Raw genomic sequence first — 26,162 nt, 5'->3', positions numbered from 1 at the left:
AAACCCATTTGTTGGACGAAGCAAAACTTTTGTTCTAGATCACTGATTGAAGTGGAATAAGGTTTATATTAAAGCTTGATTATTCCTTTTTATGGAACAGTTTATTATAGGTTTCACTGTTTTTCTAAAATTATTCATCATCCGAGTTTTAAAATCTTTTTGGGACAACCAGTATACTACTTCATTCATGTTTTAAACAGTTTAGATATCAAGATGTTATTGGGATTATACCCCGGGGATTATACCAACCATTTTGAGTGTACCAGCCATTTCGATTAACATGCATTTACAGCGTTGCCAAAACTTTTCAGCGCCAAGGCGCGGCGCATTGACTCGCCAGGCTGCGGTAAAGGATTCTCAAGTAGCCCAATTTTTTAAGCTTCCAAGAAAAGCACTTGACTTTTTAACTTCCGGTACTTAATTACTAGGAAGTTACTGACCAATCAATAAATGGTCACAAAACCCATTGTAATTGCAATTTGGAGCTTTAAAGACTCAAAACCTTTATAAATCGGCTAAATTGAAAGGAAAATACATCAAATTACTGCCGCGGCCCGGTACTGTCAAAAGTAGCCCAATTTTAGGCAAGTAGCGGCATGCTTTTTTGAGTAGCGGCACGTGATCGCCAAGTAGCCCGATTGTAGCCCAAAGGCGCAGCGTTGGCATCACTGTGCATTTACAGCAATAAAGTGAGGGCGCACTAACATATAATAAAATATAGAATACAAACACTCAGATGGGGATAGATGACTAGTATTTGGACATTTTTTACATATGTAATTAAGTAAACAATGTAAAAGCCCAGCTAGAATGACTTACTTAAGGTTGGTCTGAACCCTGGAATTATGGAAACTTTCGGGCCTCATAACTTTTAAATTGTTGGTCTAAAGTATATAAAAGTATACATATTTAGAATGGCAAAGACTTGAGAAGTTCATCTGTGAGGTCAAATTTGGGCCAAAATGGCACTTTTGGTCCCAAATCCCAAAAATAACGGTTTTTGGCCCACTTCTTTTTTGTGCACCATAACAACAAAATTCTTGGGCCAAAATTAATTTTTAAATTTTTAAAAACTATATCAAAATATCTAGGACGCGTTTTTTTTTTTTTTTTAATTTCGACTAACTTTGCGAAATTTGCGCCAAAAATGGTCAAAAAATGCCGATTTTTCAAAAAATCATAAAAAAGCCCGATTTTGGCACAAATTTCAAATATTTTTGGTGAAATTGGTCAAAATTCAAAAAAATGAAAAAACGGGTCCTAGATATTTTGATCTAGTTTTTAAAAATTTAGTTTCAAAAAAAAATTTGGCCCAAGAATTTTTTGTTACAGTGCATAAAAAGAAGTGGGCCAAAAACCGTTATTTTTGGGATTTTGGGCCAAAAAAGTGCCATTTTGGCCCAAATTTGACCTCACAGATGAACTTATCAAGTCTTTGCCATTCTAAATATGTATACTTTTATATACTTTAGACCAACAATTTAGAAGTTATGAGGCCCAAAGTTTCCATAATTCCAGGGTTCAGACCAACTTTAAGCACCCTGGGCATTTAAAGGCCCATTCAGTGATTTGCTTAACCGGACAATCTTGAAATAGATATATAGAAAACAAAACATAGCCTACTAGTGGTTCAGCCGAATGCTGTGTATTTAAGACAAAATAAGGCATTTTAATGAATTTGTAATTTATATACATATCAGTATATAAATTAGCTACATACATTTGAATGGGCCTTCAACTTCGTCAATGCTGCTGTTTTCTTCGTTTTTCTGCCAAATTTTTCAATTCAAAAATACCAAATGACATTGACTTATCCTTCACTTTTAAGCAATTTATAAACAATTTCAATATTTTTTCACACTTTTGCTGGGACCACTGAGTGGGACTTTAATGGAATGAATATAGTACATCTACAACATCACCAAATACTTACCTGACAACATCTACAGCGCCAGCCCGAACCTTGGGATCTCTGCCCATGATGGATACACTAGCTGTGAATGAGCCATCAATACTAAACACAACACACTCGGTACTAGGGGGTACTACTGTCAAGTAACAATCAGCTGAAGTGTGGTCACCCCTGAAAAAAAAGTGAAATTGAAATAATTTGATTGAATAAATGAAAAACTTTAATACTTCCCTAGTCACTGGTGATCAGTGATTTTGTAGGTAATTGTGTGATAATTTGTCAGATAGGACTAGTGCTCATATGAATACCTTTATTTATAGCTTAGTAATACAAAATAATGTACATGTACTGAGATGTTGATGCATCCAAAGCATGAGCAGAGGGAGTGAATTAAATGCATCAACATCGCAGTACAAGTGCATTATTTTGTACAATTTCTTGAGCAACAAGTAATACAGATTTTTTAATATATTTCATACATAAGAGAAACATCCTGTGATTTTTGCTATTTTAATAACAAAATTGTGGCTAAAAATGTTGGAAAATATGAGCAAATATAAATGCATCAACTCGCAAGGAAACTTCTACATGTATGTGTTGCAATTGCATCCAAAACCACTGCGCTTAGTATGCACTCATGCAAATATAAAAAATACACTCCCCACATTTTTCTAACAGATTTAAGGGATCTGGAATGAGCGTTTTGAGCGTTTTGAGCGTGTTGACAGTATTTTTTGTGTATTACATTGCGAATTTCAAAAAATGAAAATTATTTGATATCAGAAAGACATTCGTCGTATTCAGAATGCAATTTGATATGTCTGATGTGCTCTCATGTCCCACAAAAAATACTGTCAAAATGCTCATTCCAGATCCCTTAATGTGTGTGCCAGTGTAGATTTTCAGTTCATAGTTAACTGGTTAAAACGTTCTGATTTGACCAAATCAAAATCTAACAACTGCAATTTTTCATAATTTAGCGATTGTGACTTTAATGCTACCATACACCCAGCAAACACAAAATTTGTTCCTAAAATTTTCAAATGGTACACAAAGGTTGCCAGAAAACAATTAAATGTTGGGTTATATAATTATACTTTTTTGATACACAATGTTTTAAAATGTGTTAATGATCTTTCCATATAACCCAACATTTAAACTGCATTAAAATAAAACATTTTGAAAAATGTTTTTCTTTTTTTTTTAATGTCAAGCATATCTAGGAAATCTAGGAGATAACGCTGACAGAACTTTGGCCAGGCACAAGTGACCTGGTGAAGGGGGTCGCCATAGATTGCTTGTCAGGGCATTTTTACAGGACAGGCAAGAACAGCAGACAATCGAGCATTACCCTGATCGGAACAAACTGTAACGAGGTCTTTTATCATGTGTCATCTGCACCGCCTTTACCAGATGAGCCAAGGGGAGAGCAGAATTAGATTTTTTTTGGGTCCTGCTGGGAATTGAACCACAGACCTCTCGCACCAAAGGCAAAGACCTTAACCGGTGTGCCAAGCTGCTCCATGTTTAAAAACATCCTTAACCCCCTGAGCACTACCTGCCAATCTAACATTGCCTCTGATTGGTCAATTACATGATATTTTCACTTTAATCACCAATCAGAATGGAGCTTTGCAAATAATTCACCCCAATTTTTTTGTGGTGAAATTATTCTAACAATGTTGCTGATTGGGCCAATTGATAAGGAAAACTTCTTTTTGGCCAATCGGCATGTAGTTCTCATGGGGTTAGGGTTAGTTCGCTGGACACAACAACTGACCTGACAACCATCTTGACTGGGTATATGCCTTGTCCCAGCTTGTTAGATTCTGTTAGAGTATAGCTAAGTCTGCCATGACTGTTGGTTACCTCAGTTGCAAAATGTACCCACTCACCAGATGGTGGCTGGGTCATGATGTGGATGTCAACCTGGTGAGAAAACATATGTCAGGAATGTCAACCTTAATATATACAAACATCTTCCGCATAGTTATCATGCACTCACCAAGCCAGTCCAAGAACCTTCTTAACCGGCAGTCAATGTTGCAGTCAATGTTTGGAATGGACTACCAGACTGTGTAGATAGAGAGATCACCAATTCTGAAGCTCATTCCTTCAAGAGCCATATATTAACATTTTTCAGAATTACGATTTAGCAAAGGGTTTTGTCACTCTTCTTAAGCTGCTGTTAACAACTGATTGGCCCATAAGGATTACTAATATAGTGCTTGATTGACTATATATGTGCTTGACATAGTCATCCTTGGGTTATTGTTCACCTTGCACAAGGAAGGTCTTTCTCCTTGTAAGATCTTAAATTCAACCATCAATTCTAGGAAAGAGTGACCATAAGTGATTTCACCATTAACCAACCAGCTCCTACCTCATCCATTACCGTATGCAGTGAGAAGCAAATTATAACAAATAAATTTCCCAAAAGATTGACAAATTTCATTCTGTTGGCACTAAACTAATAGCAAACTCTCACCTTCTCTCTTTTCCTCCCCTCCCCAACACTCTATCTATCCTCCCAGTCACTCATTTCCACCCCTCCATCACTCTCTCTCTTTCCCTCCCCTCCTCCTGTCACTCTTTTCCTCCCCTCCCTGTCACTCTCTTTTCCCTCCCCTCTTCCTGTCACTCTTTTCCTCACCTCCCCATCACTCTGTCTTTTCCTCCCTTCCTCCTGTCACTCTTTTCCTCCCCTCCCATCACTCTCTCTTTTCCTCACCGCCCCCTGTCACTCACTCTTTTACTCCCCATCCACAGTCACTCAATCTTTTCCTCCTCTCCCTATATCTACATTACCCAATAAGAACCACAGAGTACTGACTCCACCATGTTTGTGTGTCGCTCATGGAGAGTATATAGTGTACCACCAGATAATATTGTTTTGCGCCCAGCAAATTTCAATTTAAAGAGCATCGAGATTTGCATTCTGTATTTAAAATGTGTTGTACCAAAAATGCACACTACATGCTAGAGTGAGCAAACCTTTGTAACGCTCATGCTTAAAAATGCCAATTATCATTCCACTTAATAGACGGTGGAGGTAAACTATTTGGCTCCTATGAGCGAGAAGCCAAGATAGCGGATTTACCATAGCATTACACACCAGACAATTTTGAGTTGGTACTCTTTGGGTATAATCTCTATGGTGGCTTTACCATAACATTACACACAGGGCAATTTTGAATTGGTACTTTTTGGGTTTCATCTCTTTGTCATAACCAACCTTTTCCCCAGTGAGCGTGACCATATCTAAGGAGCTGTACATAAATCGTCCAGTCAGAACTTGTGGGTTGCCTTCCAAGGCGATCACATCATTACATCGATGATTTGGATTTACATTTTGCTGTGAATTAACAAAACACACATAGCATGACAGGGTGAGTCAATGATTAATTCACTAGTGTTTATTACTGACACATATACACAACCAAACACCTTTTTCCCTTTATCGGTTTCTGATCGTGAAACTATGAATTTGGATTTATACTCCATGCAGTTACCCAAAATAGAAATAATTGAACTTATATGTAAATATTTTTGTGTTTTTTCAATCCTTGACGGTGAAATGAAATGAAATTACAAATGCTATTTTGCATACCGGAAACCACTGGATGGATAGGTAAATCAACTCTATGGTGTAATATAGCTTTAGTGTACCTGAATACATCCAGATTTCAAAAACACCACACAGTAACCTCCCGCCCAAAAAAAAAGAAAAAGAAAAGATATCTGGTTGTGTTACCCAACTAGTGATGAGCCAATCACCCCTATTCCCTATTCCAGAAAAATACAGAACTAAAAAAAATATAGATTAATCCTAATCCTTTAGTTAGTCCTATCTAGCAATAAAAGTCAAATTTTAATATTCAGCCAATTTTTGGAAAATAAGGTCCAAAAACATGCATTTTTAGGGTGTTTTTCGAATGTAGTAACAATCAAGCCCAAAGACTTGTACTAGACTAATTTCAGTTTATGCATTCTAAATTTGGGAAAAGACATATGTTTCATTCTTATAACCAACCATTTAATCATAGTAACACAAAAAGGCATATATTCAAGATTTTGAATGCTTAGACCTGTTCCAAGTCTGTGATTTTTGTGACTCGATTGTCAGAAAACATGCCGAAAATGCATGTTTTTGGCTCTTTTTTCAAGAAATTAGTAAAAATAGTGAACTTTTTCTTTTATCTCCAGTTAGGACTAAATGAATGATTGAGATTGGCTATGTTTCATTTGGCTGAACTTGGTAATATTTTTTTAATCCCAAAAAATTAGTGCTGTTTTTTTTCTGGAATAGGGAGTAGATCAGCAATTACCGATCTCAATTTGCATATCACCTAATCAGGCAAATCTGATCATGATTTGATATAATCAATGGGTATCTGATGACCTAGAACCATGTTCTGTGCCACTTGATATAAAAATTAGACATTTTTTTCACCTGATTTGATAAGATTTTTTATTAAATGACAATGATGACAATCATCTGGATGTAGTTAACTATCTGTCATAGATATATTGTCAATTCCAAGCCCAGATGTCAGTGGCCTGAAGTGACTTTGGATGAAAAGCCTGAAAATGCATGCAAATTTGGAGAAAAGCCTGAAATCAGGCAACTGCCTGAAAACTGGCAACCTTGCAAGCCTTCATGCTGCTTACTTGATGAAATACTGCCAAGCATGAAATTGTCATGCACATGAAAATTTCACAAATTTCACAAGTGACATGGACTTGCAAAATGATCATGGTCCAAATTATTTCTTTTCCCTATAGACCACTTGACATCACTGTTTATCAACAAAGGCGAGGGACTCATCTATCGATATGCTTGAATGAGCCGCTACACTGTTCAATGGCTTTCTTGTACTATATGAAATGTGGCAGGCGATTTAAAATACATGTGCCCTTAGCAAACTATGATGCGTACGCACACTGCAGGGCAAAGAACAATGGAAATTGCCATAATTCACTTGCATACTACCGGGCAATGACGTCACATGCCAAGTGGTCTATATTGCATCGATTTCATGGAAATTACATTCCTTAAACTGATGGTTCTTTTCAAATCGGGTTAATGGGTTATTCCAGCTGAAATCCTTACACTTATATGGAAGACATGACCTTAACCACCTCCCACACAGGGTGTGTAGATTTCAAATGGAGTCATCCATTCAAGTAACCCCATTTGAAATTTACACTCCCTGTGTGGAAGATTAAGGACATGTCTTCCACAGGGGGTATATGAATTTCAACTGGAATAACCCATTCAGAAGCAACTGACGTGATTGGCTCAACACTAACCCAAACTGTAAAAACAAGAACTCACGGAGTACATCCCAAGGAGTTCAACCTCCCAACATTCATTCATTCAATCATATATTCAAAGCAAATTATCTTACATGGAAAGTTTAAGGAGGTACTACACCCCTGGCCAATTTTGTGCCTATTTTTGCATTTTTCTCAAAAATTATAGCGCATTGGTGACAGGTAAGATATGTATATTATAGGGGCAAAGACTACAACTACTGCACTGAAAATTCAGCAACTCAAGGCAAGTAGTTATTGATTTATTGATCAAATATTGGTTTTCCCTCATTTTTAGTGTAACTCCACAACTGTTGTCTGTGCTGAAATAAAATTTCCAGTGCAGTAGTTGTAGTCCTTGCCCCTATAATATACATATCTTACTTGTCACCAATGTGCTATAATTTTGAGAAAATGCAAAAATAGGCACAAAATTGGCCAGGGGTGTAGTACCCCTTAAGTTCAATATGCATATGTTCATTGGATCATATCACAACATAGGCTAGTGTACAATATGCAGCAAACAATGAAATTAAAAACAGGTGTTGACATAACCAAGCTGATTCTTTTCATGCATGAGCTGACTGATACCCCATGCGCGGCAAAGTGGTAGATGTCCACTAGCCTATAACAGTGAAATCATGCACTTTTTTGTGTCAAAATTTGGTCTGAAAATCAAACTTATTAGTATATTGAAACTTATATTTACAGGAATACTTGTATATATATAAAGTTCATTCATGCTCTTAAGCTTTTCCTTTAAATTATTTAGTGCTTCATGAATTGGGTGCGATTTTTGTATTCAAAAATGGTATAGATGTGGTGACAGCAATGTGTTTAAACAAAGATAAGGGACTGGTCTATCAATATGCTTGAGAGAACAGCATCTGATCACATCAAACCCTTATAGGCCTTTATTCAATTTGCACCAGTTTTAAAAGCACATCTCATCAGCAAATCAGGATGCACCTGCATGGTAAAGTATGCCAACTGTCAACCAACTGTTTGGTATGATATATATGACATGTCACCACATCTATACTTCTTAAAAGGCTATAAATAAAGATACACCTTGAAATGATTTATACCAAGAGTCATCATCTTGGGTAATGTGTGGTGTGCAGAGTGTTTTATTATAGTGTTTCTACTCCATTGTATATAAGAGCATGTGTGAATAAGAGCATGTGGGGGTGAGTGTGTTACTATTTTGTTTGTTGATAATGATAAGTGAGTATCTGTGTATTGGAGAGTAAATGGTGGGTGTGCATGTTTGTGTGTTTTGGCACGTGCAAGTGACAAAAAATATTAGGCATATTTTAAGCCCAGGAATTTGAGCTGCATACTATTATGTTAATTTTGCATGAATTAGTTATGACTTTCTGACAAAGTAAATGACACCTGCCTTGATGGATGGTTAGTTTTTTTTTAAGCCACCGATTTATACAGGGTTGCCAAACCCGCGATTTAGTAGCCCAATTGGGCGACTTTTGAAGATTTTCCCCGCGACTTTTGACAATTTTCTGTCCCATAGAAACCAATGGTTAAGAAAAAATTTGGGCGACTTTTCAACATTGGCTCCTGCGACTTCCGATAGTTTCCTGCCCCATAGAAACCAATGGTAAAGAGAAAAATTGGGCGACTTTTCAATTATTTGACCCGCAATTCGGGCTGAAATCTTTTGGCAACCCTGGATTTATATAGTGCAATTAGATAACATAGTTGGGCAGGAAAAACCTCCTATGTGTTTGTGGCCCCTGAACATGTTTAAAACAAAAGTGCCAACAGGTTACATAGGAGATTTTGCTTTAAACATGTTCAGGGGCCAATAACACATACGTTTTTCCTGCCCAACAAGATTATTGTGCTTTACGGAAAGTCATTGACCACTTTGCCCCAAGACACCTCTAAGACCATAGATTTATTAACATATAGATTGGAATAGTCCATGCCTGTGCCCTCTAAGCGTACATTGCTCATCTGAGCATACATAGAGTGCTCAACTTGTCAACGCTTACGCGCGGACTCTCTTTTGTGTACGCTCACGCTATTTGCGCAATTTTTTAATTCGCTAACGTACCTCTCACTTATAGTTGACCCCCCCATAAGCAACATGCACACATCCCAGAAAGTGAGGATGGAGGCAGATTTGAAACAAATTAATTTTTACAGGGCATTAAATAGGCTGATTTTGCATGATTTATGGTGGTGTGGTGGCATCCCCTCTATGATGTTTATACACACAAACACATATCAGTATGTAGCTGGTTAATAATAAATTTCAAAGCATACAAAAGCTGAAATTATGCAGATTTCAATGTGTGATCAGTAGCGTAGCAAAAGGAGTTGCAAATATAATGGGAGATAAAAACATATCTAAAGGTTTATTTTGAAAAACTAATTCTATAGCTAAGTATATTTTCCAAATAAATAAAAGTTTAGCTGAAATGATACAGCAAATAGGTGTTTTTTGAGAATGTGGGGATAAATTAATTCTTATCAGGTTTGTATTGGTCTCTAAAAGCTTTTACTGTGCAACTGTTTTATTTGTCTCTCCACAAGCAATGTGTACGTTTGCCGGTGGTTACATGTAGGTGTGTATTTGTGCTGGCGTGTGTTTGCTCATAGATGGGGGTGTTAGTATGTATGTGGGAGGGGGTAAGGGGTTTATATGCATGTGTATGTTTATGAAGTAATCTAGCAAAGCATAGTATTGACATCCTTGTGATAGAATGTAGCCTTGCTCCAGGATATCATATGACGGACATGATTTTACATTTGTCTTGTTAATCAATGTAATGCGCAATGACACCCAGCATACACCATGCTCCAAAGCTATTCCCTCCTACACTTTAAATAATATCAAGAATGATAATAATGTATTTGCAGCAGGGATATTGGTATAGCTTGGCTAGGATAAGGAAATGGACTACAAAATGAATTCAAGCGAGGCTATACAGCATTCAATGCAATGGCCAGAAGCAAGCGGGTGGCTAAAATGATCTAAGATGAAAAAAGGGATGATGGCTCCAAGCTACGCCACTGATTTATTGTGGATTGAAAATTTGATTGGTTATATATATAAGAAGTTGATAACACTAGGACTCCAAATATGCTCATAATCAAGTCACAGTTCTAGCTTTAACCCCAGTATGTTTCTACATTCATTGCACGACCTTGAATGTGTTTGGGTACAAAAACTCATCCCCCACAATGTGAGGTCAAATGTTTAGATGTTTGTTACATTGGGGTTATTGAACTATGCCGCTGAAATGAGAGTATTTAGGGTCAGAGCGTAATGATGATGAGAGTGAAGTATTAATAAAGCCAGCCGACCTTGTTGCCTCCTTCTTTGCTGTTCTGTCTCGAGATCTGTCTCATTTTTAATTGATATGCATGAAATACATACACAAAGAAAGGATCTCAGTTGGCTCTTACACAGTATAGTTGGAACAAGTCACCTTCATTAATTGTTGATGAGTCCAAATTTTTGAGTAAAAATAAGTAAAACCTTTGCTACACAATGAAGGGGTTCTTTATTGATAAGAAATATGACCTTTTCAAATCAACAATTTTAATCAGAACAAGAGGACTCTTCTGTTGACTGGAAATTGTAAACTTGGATTTATTTTTTTCAAAGAAAGATAAAATACAGTTAAATTGCAAAAATGGTCTGTAGTGCTTGCATATCTATTCTTAACATGCCATAAAGACTTTATTTGCCTAATGGTGCATATGGGCTTGTTTGCCTTAGGATAAATTTCATGTACAAAGAGAAGCTCCCTCCTCTAAAATCCCAACAAGAATTAAGGGTTCATGCCTTTATTTGCTGATGGGATTGTTATAGGAGAGTACTTTCAGTTTGTGCCTAAAATTCCAGTTACATCCATTTGGCGAATCTTTACGGTATGCTTGGTGAAAATGATGAGTTAAGTAGTATTTAACATATGTATAGTTCCAAGCTATGACTTGTTTCATCTTTGACTGTATTTTTGTATGTTGTTATTAAGGTATAGCATTCTATGACCAGGGGAAGATTTCACTCACTTTTAAAACCATCGTATCACAAGCAAACTCATTTGTTTGTGCCCCTTGCAACTTTAGAATAGGTTCTTGTTTAAAAGCACTACTACTCACTATCACTGTTCACTCTCTCCAGAAATAAGGTTCACCAAGGTAAAAATATATTTTTCTCTAACAAGGCCCAATTTTGGTAAAAATGTACAATGGACCATTCCAATTGAAACCCATACGCCCCCTATGGCAGAGATGCCACTGGGTTATGACAAAAAAATCTGAAATTTGCGAACGTAGGGAGCGAAGCGACCGAAGTCTCGCCCCCACGGCCGGGGGTCGCTTAAGGGCCCCTGGTGGGGTTCAGGGGCAAAGCCCCGATGGGGGTCGAGGGGGTGAAGCCCCCCGAAGCCAGAGGGTTTCTACACATTTTACACTGCAGGAGACACCATTTCTGAGGGTAAAATTACAAATGGATTAAAAAATAAAGTTATTTTGAGAAAACAAGCCTAGATAGCAGTATTGAAGACTATCTATTATACATGTAATATTCTTCAAGGCTTGTTTTCTCAAAATTATACCATAAAATATGCAAATTAGGTACCTAAGCCCAGGCAATTTTAGCAGAATTAGCACCCCAAAAGGCCATTTTTAACATAAAAACCAGTTTTAGACTTTTTTGAAAAAATGCTTCCTTCATCCCAAAAAAGTGGTTTTAAATGTTCAGTTTCCTATACTTTTGTACATGAGAGACATTTTCCAAAGTATTTTTTTGGCCTAATAACATGGCCTACATGGCTGAAATGGATATATATAATGCGGAATATAAAAACGATGATTCATCAAATTTTTGACCCCACCCTATTTTTTTGTTAACTTTTCAAAAAATATTTTTGGCCAAAAAAGCAAGTTATATGCCCTAAATTACTTGTTATTTAATGTTGGAAACCATAGAAATACTGCTACTTAAAAAATTGCCAATTTATGTTTACAAGTTGGATAAAGTTGTACATTTTAATTACTTTTACTTCTACTGAACAGCTAGCAATGTATACTAATTCAATGTGTTCCTGACTGTGTCATAGAAGCAAAAGTAATCAAAATGTACAACTTTATCCAACTTTGTAAAATAAAATTGGCAATTTTTTTTTTGAAGTAGCTGTATTTCTATGGTTTCCAACCTTGAATAACAAGTAATTTAGGGTCTATAACTTGCTTTTTTGACCAAAAATATTTGTTGAAAATTAAAAAAAAAAAAAAAAAATTTTTTTTTTTTTTTAGAAAATCTGATTTTTTTGGAAAAATACAAAAAATCGGAATTCCGATTTAAATCGGAAGAGTGGCATCTCTGCTATGGAAGACATGACCTTAATCTCCCACACAAGGGGGTGTATTCACACATTCCGGTACTTAACTCCATTTGAAATTCACACACAAGCTTTGCTGAAGATTAAGGTCATGTCTTTCATAAGGGATGTTTGGATTTCAAGTTCAACTGGATTACACATTGGACTTATAGTTCCAGTGATATGGCCATTTTGGTGTAGCCTGGAACAAGAAAATACAATGGTATCTGAACTCTATTATAGGCTATATTTCAAAATCAATATTTGTGATGAACAACTCATTTAGTGTGATCATATCACATAATTATGACCTGAAGAGTGAACACTGCTTTTTATGATGCTTTCAATTGTACATCTCTGTGAAATCAAACTCATCTCAATGTACAATAGAGTTAGTCATTGTGACATCAGCGCCGCCATCTTGTGGGTACGGAGTGCCTTGTTGCTAAGATCACCGCGTTGACGCTTGACTGAAGAGGTGCGTCATGCCCTGCGACTTCCGCATAATCGGGGAGCGTAATGTCTAACGCATGACATGCAGAACGGCAGTACCCACAAGATGGCGGATCCCGCGGAAAAGGCTGACGGCCTCTATTTGTTTGAGTTACTACCATGAGTTACAACAATGTCAAGTGTCAACAATGCATTGTAAATATAAGTGAAATCTACCCCTCCCCCTTGAATGGCTTCCAACTGATACATTATGTTGCTGTGAAGGTCAATATGGATGAGTATATTCTAATTAACTAATAACTAGCAGGTGCAACAAAGTTGCACCTGTCTCATACTCTATGTCAATCACATGCTCTTAATGTATGGGTAATGATGACTGACTGACTGACAGGGCTATTGAGTATAATTACTGCAACTATTTCAACAACTCCTTACCAGTTTTGCCCCTAGTTTTCAAGCGATGCATGATTGGGCTATTCCATTTAAAATTCACAAGATGTTGGAAATATCTTCTACAGAGGGAGTATGAATTTCAAATGGAATGAGCACATTAGGCAGTTCCATTTGAATTTCATACACCCTCTGAGAAAAATTCAACCTGAATCTTCAACAGAGGGAGGATAAGTTTCAAATGAAGCTGCCTAAAGTGTTTATTCCATCTGAAATTCATACTCTCCCTGTAGAAAATATTTCCAAAATCTTCCAGTGGGGAAGTGTGGATTTTCGATGAAATAGCCCATTTGTAACATCTTGTAACAACTCGCCTAAACTAACTCTCTTGAATAGCATTAGGAGAGCTCTTATTGCTCTTCTGCAGTGCGCTATTCCAGTTAAAATCCATACACCCCTAATGGAAGACATGGCCTTAATCTAGATTTCAAATTATAGGAAGAGTGCAAGGGCATCGTAGTGCAGTAGAATGTAATAGCTGCCATTTGCAACATTTCAAGCAATTTACTTACAATTTTATCAAAGACAAGAACCCCAACTGCATGTAAAGATGATATCTTGGGTTAGCTTAATGACCATCAAGAAATAATACAGATCAAGAATTTACAATGAATGGGTTGTGCTGCAAACAATAGCTGTTTTAGTTAAGGCAGCTATTTATTTATTTATAACATTCGGCCGAAGTCAGGCTAATCCCAATAGTGCTCAGAGGCTACTAAATTTAAGGGACGCCATACGGATATGATGGGACAGGGATATGGGAAGAGGTCCGATTTTAGATGCAGGAGGAAAACCGAGCACCCGGAGAAAAACCTCGAGAACGAGCATGGATCGGCAACCAAACTCACATGTGGCGCCGCGGAGAATTGAACCCCGGCCACAGTGGCTATAACATTCTACTGCACTTACGATGCCAACAAAATGGAATCACCTTACTTCATTCGAAATTCACACCCACTGTGTGGAAGATTAAGGTCATGTCTTCCATAGGGTGTATGGATTTCACCTGGCAGAGCCCAACTCATGCTCTACATTCTCGTTGTTAGTAGATAGTGCTTTATTACACTTGAATGACAAGTCATATTCTGATGGAATGAAATTGGTAAATTACAAATGTTCAAACCTGCTGATTTGATCGGTGAATTCTGAAGGAAGTCTATTAAAAAAAAAGATACAGTGTTTGATAAAATTATAATGAAAAATGCTACACCTTATGTCTCATTGCTATCTAAATAGTTAACCATGATTCATCCAATTTTGATTTAGAGTTAGGGTTAATATTATCTCTATTATTGTATATGCATTTTTTTAAATCCCATTATTCCAAAGAGATTTGACTTAAAAGAATGCGGATAGGATAGCATAGCCAATTGTTACGCATGGAGACAAAATAGTGTACCTCCAGCATTTATTAGCAGACTACAAACTCAAACGATAATATGCACATCGTCTTTAGGCTTTTAGGGCACAGAATTTAAGACAGAGAATCAGGACTCGACCGTCATCTTGATACAGGCATAGAGCAAAAATTGGGGGTATTCGGTTTCCCTCGGAATGCACTCGAGGCATTCGTTGTCATGCAAGCGCGACATGGATGAAAGGCACATTTGAGAGACGCGCTTGATGCGACCTGCACGCGAGTACCAAGATGCTTCAGATGAGACGCAGAATTGTTTTCGTTCATCTCCGCGCACCCTCGGCAAGGTCCCGAATACCCCCAATTTTTCCCCATAGCTGATGGCGCGATTGTATGTGGCGGTATAGGGAGTCCCGGTTTTCCTCCTCTAATTCTTGCGATTCCAAATACAGCGCGCCACCAACGACGGCAGTGAAAATTGGCTTGGGGTCGACAGTTTTTCATCAACCATAGCTGACCATTGTGATTATTACTCTAAAAACACAATCTTTTATAGTACTTTTTGAAATTTTTTGAGATTTTCTGTGTTGAAGTGAAATATTGCAGTTTGATATTCACAGATGTCCTTTTCTAAATCCCGCAAACTTGACGTTGATACTAGCTGTTTCCCCGGGGCTGTTTCCTTTTTGTTATACATTTTCTAAAACCGCCCTTTTTTGTTTTTAAACTTTGCGATGCTTTTCAGCCCGATCACGCCATGAGCCTAGTCAATGCAAGTAGGCCTAGGCCTGTCCTTTTTTTTTAATGGAAAACGCATAGGTATTATTCTGGTTATTAGAATAAATTGTTTTAATTCTTTCTGAATTTATTGTTTGTTCAATACGATAATAATATAACACCAACATCCATAGGCCTATAGGTGTTGCATTTTTGTAATCGGCCTACATTTTCTAAAAATGGGTTTTTTTTGCACGAAGGCGCTTATAGCGGCCCGCCCATGTGGATAGGCCTACCGCAAAGAAATTAAAGTAAATTTTTAAAAGATTCTTAATGTCTCATTACTTATAAACATGCATCACATTGGTTTGCCGTTTTTGTTATTATTGTAATTGTTTGATTTGTCCTTATTATATTTTTAGCCTAAATTTGTATTTTTAATTGTATTACTATCAAACATTAAAAAATTACGATCACAATAAAAACACTTTGTAGGCATAGCCTACAAGATACCCTAAAAATAACATTTATTTTTTGTTAATATTTCAATTTTAGACTTTAATGCATAAGTTCAACAATACCTCATAGAGTTCTAGCATTATAATAAAGATGAAGAAAGTTTCAAACTGCATGCAAAAGAGTAGGCCTACATGAATTTAAAAGATCATTATTTTACGGCATAGGCCCATCAAGAAAATATGCATGAAAAACTCCATAACTTTAGAACCAAGTATGCTAGACCTTTGGTGTTTTCACAGTAACACAATTTTCAAAAATGCCTCATTTGCCCCCCATGAACAAGATCGTGTCACAATTAAGGTTTAAATTTGACAATTGTCATGCCCGATTTTAATATTAATTCATGTTTCTTTTTCATATTTTATTTTTACTTCCGCTTTCTTGCATGTCATACCATCTTTATTTCATATTTCCCTTTTCATAACCCAAGGAAATTTACTCTTAATGTAGGCCTAGGCCTACTCCCAATTAAAATAGCACACGTTGGTTGGAATGAGTTTCTTTTTAGTCATATAATATCGGTCGGCACAACATTGAAAAATCAAAAACTGTTTCACTAAATATTCAATTGGGCAATTTTAAACGCCTAGGCCTATACATGTTTTTTTATTTTTATAAGAAAATGGGAAAGATTAAAATCTTTCCCATTTTCTTTTTCTTTCTCATGAAATTATAAGTCAACACTGTGAAAAGAACTGAACTGTAGTGTAGCCCAACCTTTACGGCATTGTGGACTTTGGCCAAATTGGAAAGGTTTAAATTGGAGGGTCGACATTTCTTGCATATTAAATAATGGATCAGGCCCATGGATCATGGACTCAACCTACAAAGTAAAGAGGTCAAATCTCGGGGATGGACTTTATTGGAGGGGTGAACGCATTGTTTTTTTAAGGATATGCATGAGGGTCTAAAGTAGGCCTAGGGCCTATCCCCAATCATATTTTTTTAATCAAGTCTATTATTGGCCTTCTTACCATGCTTACAACAAAGCTTAAAGACCTGAAAGTGTTTTCTTTTCTTGTAAACGAGAGCCTAAAGTATTTTCCCAACACCTCAGAAAGTTCGGAAAAGTTTGAAAATAAGGGTTTAATTGATGCCCATTATCTTGTGTGGGAAATAGGCCTAACACTCTGAACATTCACAGAGGTAGGCCTATACCGGTAGGCCTAAACCATGACTGTCGAAATTAACTTTAAAAAGGAGGCAGAATTGGAAAAAAATCGTCGGAGGGTTGAATTAACAGCTGATCATCATCAACGTAAATAAACAAATTTGAGTAATCGATAGCAACACTCGTTACGTTTCCAGGGTCGATGGTTCATCGTCGACGCGTCATGGATGTCGACTTTTACCCATGATGCTCTGCGCGAAGTTGATCAGCCAGGCGTGATCGTAGGTGGCGCGCTGTATTTGGAATCGCGTCAATTCTGGGGGCTAAGTGCACATCATCAGCATAATGCAGTACATGCAGAAGGCAAATAAGTATGCACATTAATAAATCAAAATTTGCCAGAAACATGGCAAAATAATCAGGAGGTACACTACTTTGTTCCCAGGGGTGCTCAGTACAAATGACCATAAGGGGATATACCGCAAACATGGATCACATTTTTAGCCATTTAGTAGGGGGCCTATATCAAAGACCCTTTTCTAAGCCAATTCTGGAATAGGGATGGGTCATTTTTTCCAAAAAATTTCCCAAATTTTCAATGTTGCTAAACTGTAACCAACATTTTTGAAATTTGCCAACATTTTTAGGAAAAGTTGTAAAATTTTGGCAATTTGCATTAAATTTGGCTGAAATTTTGAATTTTGGTTTAGCGATGGATGAAAATTTCTTGGCAAATTGGTATAAGGATTGGTCAACTTTTGAATTCACAGCGATACACCCCTACCCAAAACAAACTTGAGTCCAGTGGCGGCGCCACGGGGGGGGCATGGGGGGGCAAATGCCCCCCCCAGTCAGAACTCTTGCCCCCTGTTGCCCCCCAGAAAAACCCAAAACTACTAAAATTTCCACTTTTTACGGTAATTTTGCATAAACTTTGTTGATTTTGCCCCCTGAAATTCACTTTGCCCCCTAATGCCCCCCTAAAAAAATTTCTGGCGCCGCCACTGCTTGAGTCCCCTAACCCCCACCCCACCCCACCCAGGAAAAACAAACACATGCTTTCTGTCCAATCTCTTTGGATTACCCACAATCATATGTATATTGTTTTAACAATGCAAGCCTTTTGTTTAATTTGCTGAGAAATAAGCTATTCCAGTTGAAATCCATACACCCCCTACCGAAGACATAATCTTAATCTCCCACACAGGTGGTATAGATTTCAAATGGAATCACCCATTCAGGTAATCCCATTTGAAATTCATACACCCTACAAGGAAGATTAAGGTCATGTCTCCAATAGGGGGTGTCTGGATTTCAACTGGAACCCCCAATACAACTATGCAAACAATATGCTACAATTTTGTACTGCTACAAAGGGTGTTGTGGCGGTAACTTAACTTTAACACAACATATCAATAAACCTTAATTTCATACAAAACTATTGTGCAAGCAATACGTTTTTATTTGTTTTTCACAATTCACACTTTTTGCATAGTGTCTCTTTTTTGGCTGGTATTTGAGATTAATATAATGTGATTGTTTAATAGGGCAATGCCATTTAAAATCCACACTCCCCCTGTGGAAGATTTTGGAAATATCCTCCACAGGGGGAGTATGAATTTCAAATGGAATTAACACATTAGCAGTTCCATTTGAAACTCACTCTCCCTCAGGGGAAGATTCAGGTTTAATCTTTCTCAGAGGGCATATGAAATTCAAATGGAGCTGCCTGATGTGTTCATTCCATTTGGAATTCATACTCCCCCTGTGGCAGATATTGCTAAAATGTTCCACAGGGGGAGTGTGAATTGAAATGGAAAAGCCCATTTCAATCTCAAATTAAATCATAATTATAAAGGTTATTCTGCTTAACTAAAGCAAACAGATCAGAGAAATGTGTTTCAAAAACTCTAAAACATATCAAATGCTCGGAAACAAAAGGCCTCAGATCCAATTTATTCAAACATAAGATTTTGGTTTGAAACTTTTCAGAATAAAATTTTCTTTCCAGTAACAAAAATAGTATGATTGCTTGTGTTATTAATTGGCTTTTTTTGCTACATTTTGATTTTCTGACCTTGTTATGTACTAAAGAACTCAAATCAAGTAGTTCCAATTTTTTTTTGACCAGCTGTTTGGCAGCCATCTTAGATTTCAAAATGGCCACCATTAAATCCTCATTTCCATAACCCATATTTTTGGAAAGTAATAAGCCAGTATGACAAGCTCTCACCATGAGGTTATAAATATCTAGTATTACCAAACCTTCAATTGCCTTTTTCTCAAAATAGCCAACATGGAAATAAGGTCTTCTGTTTCTGAACTCTGGATACACCTGGACAGAGTATATTATGTTATTACAGCTAAGACTATTACAGACAAGAGTAACAGTTTTAATACAATTACAATGTCAAAAAAAATAATCTTCATGTAGAAAATTAAACTCTTGTCATCAATAAAAAAATATTAACCTCCAAAATTACTAGCTGTTATTACCATAGCCTATTTCTGTAACATTGAAAATTCTGAACAGAGTGCATTGTGGGTAATATTGCAGTGGGATAAACAGACAAGAATTTATATAATTGTGACACGATCAAGGGAAATGAGTCGGATGTCGCTAATATTGATTTTGAGATATTAGTAAAGAAAGTGTTAAAATTCTTTTGTTTTATATTGTTTTCAGCGATTGATAAATTGGTGTAACTTTGCAAAGAAAAGTTGTATCAACATGGGGTTTTCAGTGTCTGAAAGCTCTAAATGTCCTCTTTAAAAACATAAGTAAAACTCATTTTCGACCAGGGTCGACATGTGACTCATTCCCCTTGATCATGTCACAATTTGGTTCACCTCAAGTTTGGTAGTGACGTACATGCATATTTCGCTCACCGCAGTATCGAATCGCGTGCGTGAATTGAGTACACGCCCTCGTTCAAGAAGACATATTGGCACGCTTGCGGCGCAAACCCGCGCAAAAGCACTGATGTCACTACTAAACTTGAGGTGAACCAAATTATAGCAAGGCAAAGTCCGTTCACATGGCTGTCGGTGGGTAGATTGCATTATTTATCCCACTTCAGATATACAAAATTACTTATCATACACTTCGTTTCTGAATTATCAAAGGGACTTATTTCAGAATTAGATATTTGTATTGAGATCAAGAGATTAATTTTCTTCATATGGATTACCAATACAGATGAACTTTCATGCTACAAAAGGGCTGTTCCAGTTGAAATCCATACACCCCATATGGAAGACATGACCTTAATCTTCCACACAAGGAGTGTGAATTTCAAATGGGGTTGCCGGAATGGGTAACTCCATTTGAAATTTACACTCCCTGTGTGGGAGATTAAGGTCATGTCTTCCATAGGGGGTGTATGTATTTCAACTGTAAGAGCCCAGTGCACTGATTTCCATACCTTCATCTTCATGCTGGTGCGCTTTCTCTGCCATTTTTCTCTGGGTTGTGACGGCACAAAATTAGCCATGCTACCATCCCCTGTATTAATGCTGAGAGTATCTTGCTGGAATATCTGAAAGTGATGTTCAATATGAGAGATAATGAGTAAAATGTGTGCCAAGGTGATTCATTTGATTTATAAAGGGCCACAAATTCTAAGTCCCCCCCAAGACTTTTAAAAATAAATCAAAAACATCATGGTTCAATTTACAATGTCACATAATAGGTATATTGCTGATCTGGATCGATGGGCAAACGTGATGCATGCTGGGAATGACAAGGGCTCAAAAACTATAGAATTTGTCACACGAGATCGCGAATTAGAGCCCTTTTCCTTCCCAGCATGCATCATTTTTGCCCATCGATCGCTATCAGCATTATACCGTATTGCGATTATAGGTCACAATGTCTCGCTTTGAAAGTTGCACTGATGCAAGATACCACATAGCTACAAATCAAGGATTCTCAGACAAACTTATATATCTTCCTTTTGACCTAAGAATGAAAGCCACAGCATCAGATGATTCCCAATGGTGTGGAAGAGCACCACTAGGGAATGTTTGAAGAGCACCAAGACAGTAGAGGACAAAGTAACCCCATCACTTATCTTCCATTTGGTCTAATCACAGACTACTATAGACCGTGTATCAACAGTCAAAGTCCCCAGGTATTGTATGCTGTGAATTCTCGCATATTCATGAGGGCCGATTGTTCCATTGTGCAAGTCTAACAATCACGCCAGCGTTGCGTGCCTTTGCGTATACGCAGCAGAGCTTTGTGTGCTTTCGCGATTACATGATAGACAGTAAAAATATGTGGTAAGTGCGTAGCAGTTTTGCCTGTCGCATTTCATGGAACAATCAGCCCACATCATCGGGTGAGGCTGAAACTTTGACTGCTTGTACACGGTCTGTTATCTTTTTCATCATGGGTCTAATAGTGTACTAACCTGCCTAAGAATGAAAGCCACAGCATCAGATGATTCCCAATAACTTGAGTGAAACAAGTGTGGAAGAGCACCACTAGGGAATGCTTGAAGTGCGCCAGGACAGTAGAGGACAAAGTCAAGTCTCTTGTGACCCCCCACACTTATCTTCCCTTTGGTCTAATAGTGTACTAACCTGCCTAAGAATGAAAGCCACAGCATCAGATGATTCCCAATAACTTGAATGAAACAAGTGTGGAAGAGCACCACTAGGGAATGCTTGAAGAGCGCCAGGACAGTAGAGGACAAAGTGACGCCATCACTTATATTCCCTTTGGTCTAATCACAGACTACTACAGACCATGTATCAACAGTCAAAGTCCCCAGGTATTGTATGCTGTGAATTCTCGCATATTCATGAGGGCCGATTGTTCCATTGTGCCGAGTCTAACAATGACGCCAGCGTTGCGTGCCTTCGCATATACGCAGCAGAGCTTTGTGTACCTTCGCGATTACATGATAGACAGTAAAAAAAAGTGCGTAGCAGTTTTGCTTGTTGCATTCCATGGAATAATCAGCCCTCATTATCGGGTGATGCTGAAACTTTGACTGCTTGTACACGGTCTGTTATCTTTTTCATCATGGGTCTAATAGTGTACTAACCTGTCTAAGAATGAAAGCCACAGCATCAGATGATTCCCAATAACTTGAATGAAACAAGTGTGGAAGAGCACCACTAGGGAATGCTTGAAGAGCGCCAGGACAGTAGAGGACAAAGTCCAGTCTCTTATGACCCCACCACTTAGAATTCACAGATGCTACCACTACGGGATGATAGGATGAAGCAAGAAGGTGAGGTTAGAGTATTAACTAATATTGCGCTAATTATAACATTATACCATAGAGAATTGCCTAATGGCGCACATATGCATGTACCCCTTTGCCTTCAGTTGAATTGGGCTATTCCATTCAAAATTTTGGAAAGATTTTCCATGGTGGAGTATGAATTTCAAATAGAATGAACATATCAGGCAGCTCTATTTGAATTTCATACACCCTCTGCAAAAGATTCAATCTCCTACAAGGTAGAATGAGTATCAAATGGAGCTGCCTAATGAGATAATTCCATTTGAAATTCATACTCCCCCTATGGTAGATATTTCCAAAATCTTCCACAGGGGTAGTGTGGATTTAAATGCAATAACCCATTTCACGTAAAAATAGAGAGCTCTCTACAGATCCTCTCCTTTTCTACCCCATGTGCATGATTTTTCTCCAAGAATGGAAACGCTCAAAACTTCAGTTTTTATACATTATTGGGCCTAATTCAAGAACTGCAAGACCTATGGATATATGTGATATAAAATATCAATGGATTAATATTAAGAAGAACACTATCATTTTCTAGTAAAATGGCTAAAACTGGAAATATATGGCTCCTGCCATTCCGCTCGCCATAACCCCCAGAGCACTACCTGCTGATCTAACATTGCCTCTGATTGGTCAATTACATGATATCTTCACTTTATCACCAATCAGAATGGAGCTTAGCAAATATTTCACCCCAATTTTTTTGAGTGGTGAAATTATTCTAACAATGTTGCTGATTGGGCCAATTGATAATGAAAACTTCTTTTTGGCCAATCGGCAGGTAGTTCTCATGGGGGTTAACTGATAAATAGCATCTTACCGTCAGCAAGTGCCTTGCGTGATCCTTGCTCCATTTCAAAGACATTGCTACAATTACTTGCTAAACTGGCATGTCTGGCTCCACCAGCTCCACCACCTCCGGGATTAAATGTATCCTCTAAGAATATCAGATGGTTTTGACAAACTACATCACCTTAAACAGGAAAAAAGAAAATAGTTATATGACTGTCTTATGTAAACAACACATATCATACACAGTTCCACCATCCCTTATCAGAGTACACCACTAAATCAATGCACTATTGGTGCGACCCTAATGAGTAAAAATACACTTTTTGTGGTATTTTGAGCTCTTTAGACTAATAATCAGAGGAAGTATCGTAAAAGTGTAAAGCACATGAATTTGAATCACCAAAAAAATTATGAATAGGTCCGCAAGTTTAAAAAGTGAGTAAGAACGGGTTTGCAGTCTTTTGAGCAGGTCAAAAACAGTGAGGGCGCTGTTTACGGACTTGTACCAGGAAAACTTGATGGAAGACTATCCATATATTGGAACATAGGTTAAACTTTCATCGATTTGCAATCAACTGGTTATCATGATATAGCTCAACGCAGAAAAGGTCTCAAAACGAGCCAAGTACACTGGTAGTTTTATGTGTATTTCAATGAAGAGATTATTTAGTAGTGTGCTCCCTTATGCCCAATATGCATGCTGTTCTGGTATTGTGACATAAAGCTGGAGTACTTTGGAATTTCTCCCACCTTCAAAATTTTATTTGGCAAATAATTGTCTGGCAATCCACTAGTTCAAGCTTACTATTAGATAAATGTTTACTCTTTATTTACAAAAAACAGGAAACCAACCTATTTACTTATTTTTCATTTAATTTGTTACCATCAAAGTACCATCAAAGGAAGACCAGCAATTATTAGGCACTGAACTTCATATTCTATTGAGAGAGAAGAACTTCACATCCAGCATTACCCTCGTAAACCTGAATCAAAACAAACTATTGCACCCTACTTCCACATATTGTAATCTCGCAAAGGTTATAGAGTGTCCAACTTCCAGTGGATATTTGGTGTATCATTTCACAATTGATGGAGACACAAGTAAAAAACTTGCCATTCTGCAGTACCCTAATATGTCTATATTAAAACAAACCACTGCACCCAGTTCCCGCATACACTTTCTCAGGTGTGTTGTACTTACTTATGTTATTAGAGTGTCCATCTCCCAGTGGGTATTTGGTGTATCGCTCTACTATCGACGGCGATACCAATGAAAACTTGGCACTCAGTAGAGGCTCCAATCTAACCGCCGAAGGATCGGTTTTATGAAACATGTTGTACACCTGCCCACACACTGGTTTGTTTGGTAGACCTAATTGCAATTGGGGAACAAAATTAAAAGCTTCAGTGAATTCGATATGTTGTGTAATTACAGCCACATAATGCCACACAAGTTAGTAGATACAGAACTATTTCACTTAAGAAATGCAATGGAATAAGTTACATGGGAATTGTTAACTTTGAAAATCTTATCAAGAGAGTGGGGGTCACCTATCTGCTGTGTCCTAGTAGGACATCAGTCAATGTGAGACATTTAAAGAATCAAAGATGGGATTTTGTCCTCTGCCTATCTGATATTGTGTCATAATGGACAGGCTGGCCAATAGTTTGAGTAGTGTGTATCCACTACTCAAATCATGGAAGATATAGGTATAACCATATACAGAGGGAGTATGCATGAGTTTCAAAACAATTAACCCAAGTCAACTGAACACTTGCATCCCTGACAGAGGCTCATAGACCAGTACATGACTTCCGCCACATTTCTGTTCATAACACCTAAATGAAACATATTACAGCCTTAAAATTTCACTAAAAAGTAGGAGCTTTTACCAATACCAAAATATGCATTTTGAATTCAGACCGCCAACCCTATAAGGGTTTTCCTTGCCTTATGAAACTTCTTTTCTTCTGTACCTACCCATTTCTTGTTCATCTTTCATGGTCTTGCGTTGAGCTAATACAATTCCCAATGGCGAACCAAACATGAAAAAATTAGCCACTTCAAATTCCACTTTAGGAAACGATGATAAATTGGATGATTGCACACTAAGTAATGGATCTGGCGACAACTGGTTCCCACTGAAGTACCTATCCTCAAAGTTGCTATTATAGCCACCACCTTGCGCAAATGTTACTTCTTTACCAAAAAACACAGGGCTAGTTTGGTGCTTGTTCGATGTACTCGCTGGTGAAGTCTGACTTCGCTGTCTCATGTCCACGCTGGTACCGTCACCACATGCTTGTAAGTCGCTACTGCTACTGCTAAGTGGCTTGGAATTTTCAAACGAGAGATTAGATTCTGCGCCAGTACTGGATGTGGAGGCACTGCGATATGTGCTGGAGACTGGCGACGGTTCAGGGAAGTCTTGGATGCTCCCTTGACTACTGGCGGCACTGCTTGGTCCTTGGTTCTGAGACAGGGCATCGTAGCCCAATATTGCGCCCATGCAATCACCAACTACACAGACCTGATATTAATAATGAAAAGGTTATGTATAAATTTCCAACTTCTAGCAATATTATATGAGTTCATTTCCACATTGAATACTAATCCTCTATCATGTGATAGAGGATAAACAAGTCCAATATTTTGAGCAGTGGATGCCATGCTACAATAAAATATTAGACCTGCCTATTCTCCATCACATGATAGAGGACAGTAAACTATTAAAACCAAAATTCCTATTGTTTATTCTCTTACTTAGTCAGTAAACCGTTATTTTAATAACAATTGTAAATTATAAGGTCCCCCCTAAATATTTTTTTGAATAAATCGAAAAATATTTGACAAAATGCAAATGTGTAAAAAGGTATGGGTAGCCGTATTTGTTTTACACATATGGACCAAATTATA

General features: G+C 37.5%; 1 protein-coding gene across 2 annotated transcripts in view; it reads right to left on the bottom strand.

The window, feature by feature from the left end:
• Positions 1 to 26,162, bottom strand: part of LOC140165131 (membrane-associated phosphatidylinositol transfer protein 2-like) — a 104,614-nt gene that overhangs the window by 5,009 nt on the left and 73,443 nt on the right. The window contains exons 7-15 of one of the 2 annotated variants that reach the window (XM_072188565.1): positions 25,227 to 25,776; positions 24,447 to 24,617; positions 23,274 to 23,426; positions 22,247 to 22,407; positions 20,618 to 20,731; positions 14,612 to 14,644; positions 5,148 to 5,267; positions 3,693 to 3,841; positions 1,934 to 2,083 (exon numbers count right to left, since the gene is read on the bottom strand). In XM_072188565.1, the coding sequence (XP_072044666.1) occupies positions 1,934 to 2,083; positions 3,693 to 3,841; positions 5,148 to 5,267; positions 14,612 to 14,644; positions 20,618 to 20,731; positions 22,247 to 22,407; positions 23,274 to 23,426; positions 24,447 to 24,617; positions 25,227 to 25,776 (1,601 nt within the window). The remainder of the gene's footprint in view (positions 1 to 1,933; positions 2,084 to 3,692; positions 3,842 to 5,147; positions 5,268 to 14,611; positions 14,645 to 20,617; positions 20,732 to 22,246; positions 22,408 to 23,273; positions 23,427 to 24,446; positions 24,618 to 25,226; positions 25,777 to 26,162) is intronic. The other variant, XM_072188566.1, reaches the window with a different exon arrangement.

Source organism: Amphiura filiformis, chromosome 11 (assembly GCF_039555335.1).
Source record: "Amphiura filiformis chromosome 11, Afil_fr2py, whole genome shotgun sequence".
Classification (NCBI taxonomy): domain Eukaryota; kingdom Metazoa; phylum Echinodermata; class Ophiuroidea; order Amphilepidida; family Amphiuridae; genus Amphiura; species Amphiura filiformis.
This window is presented reverse-complemented; position numbering and strand designations above follow the sequence as displayed.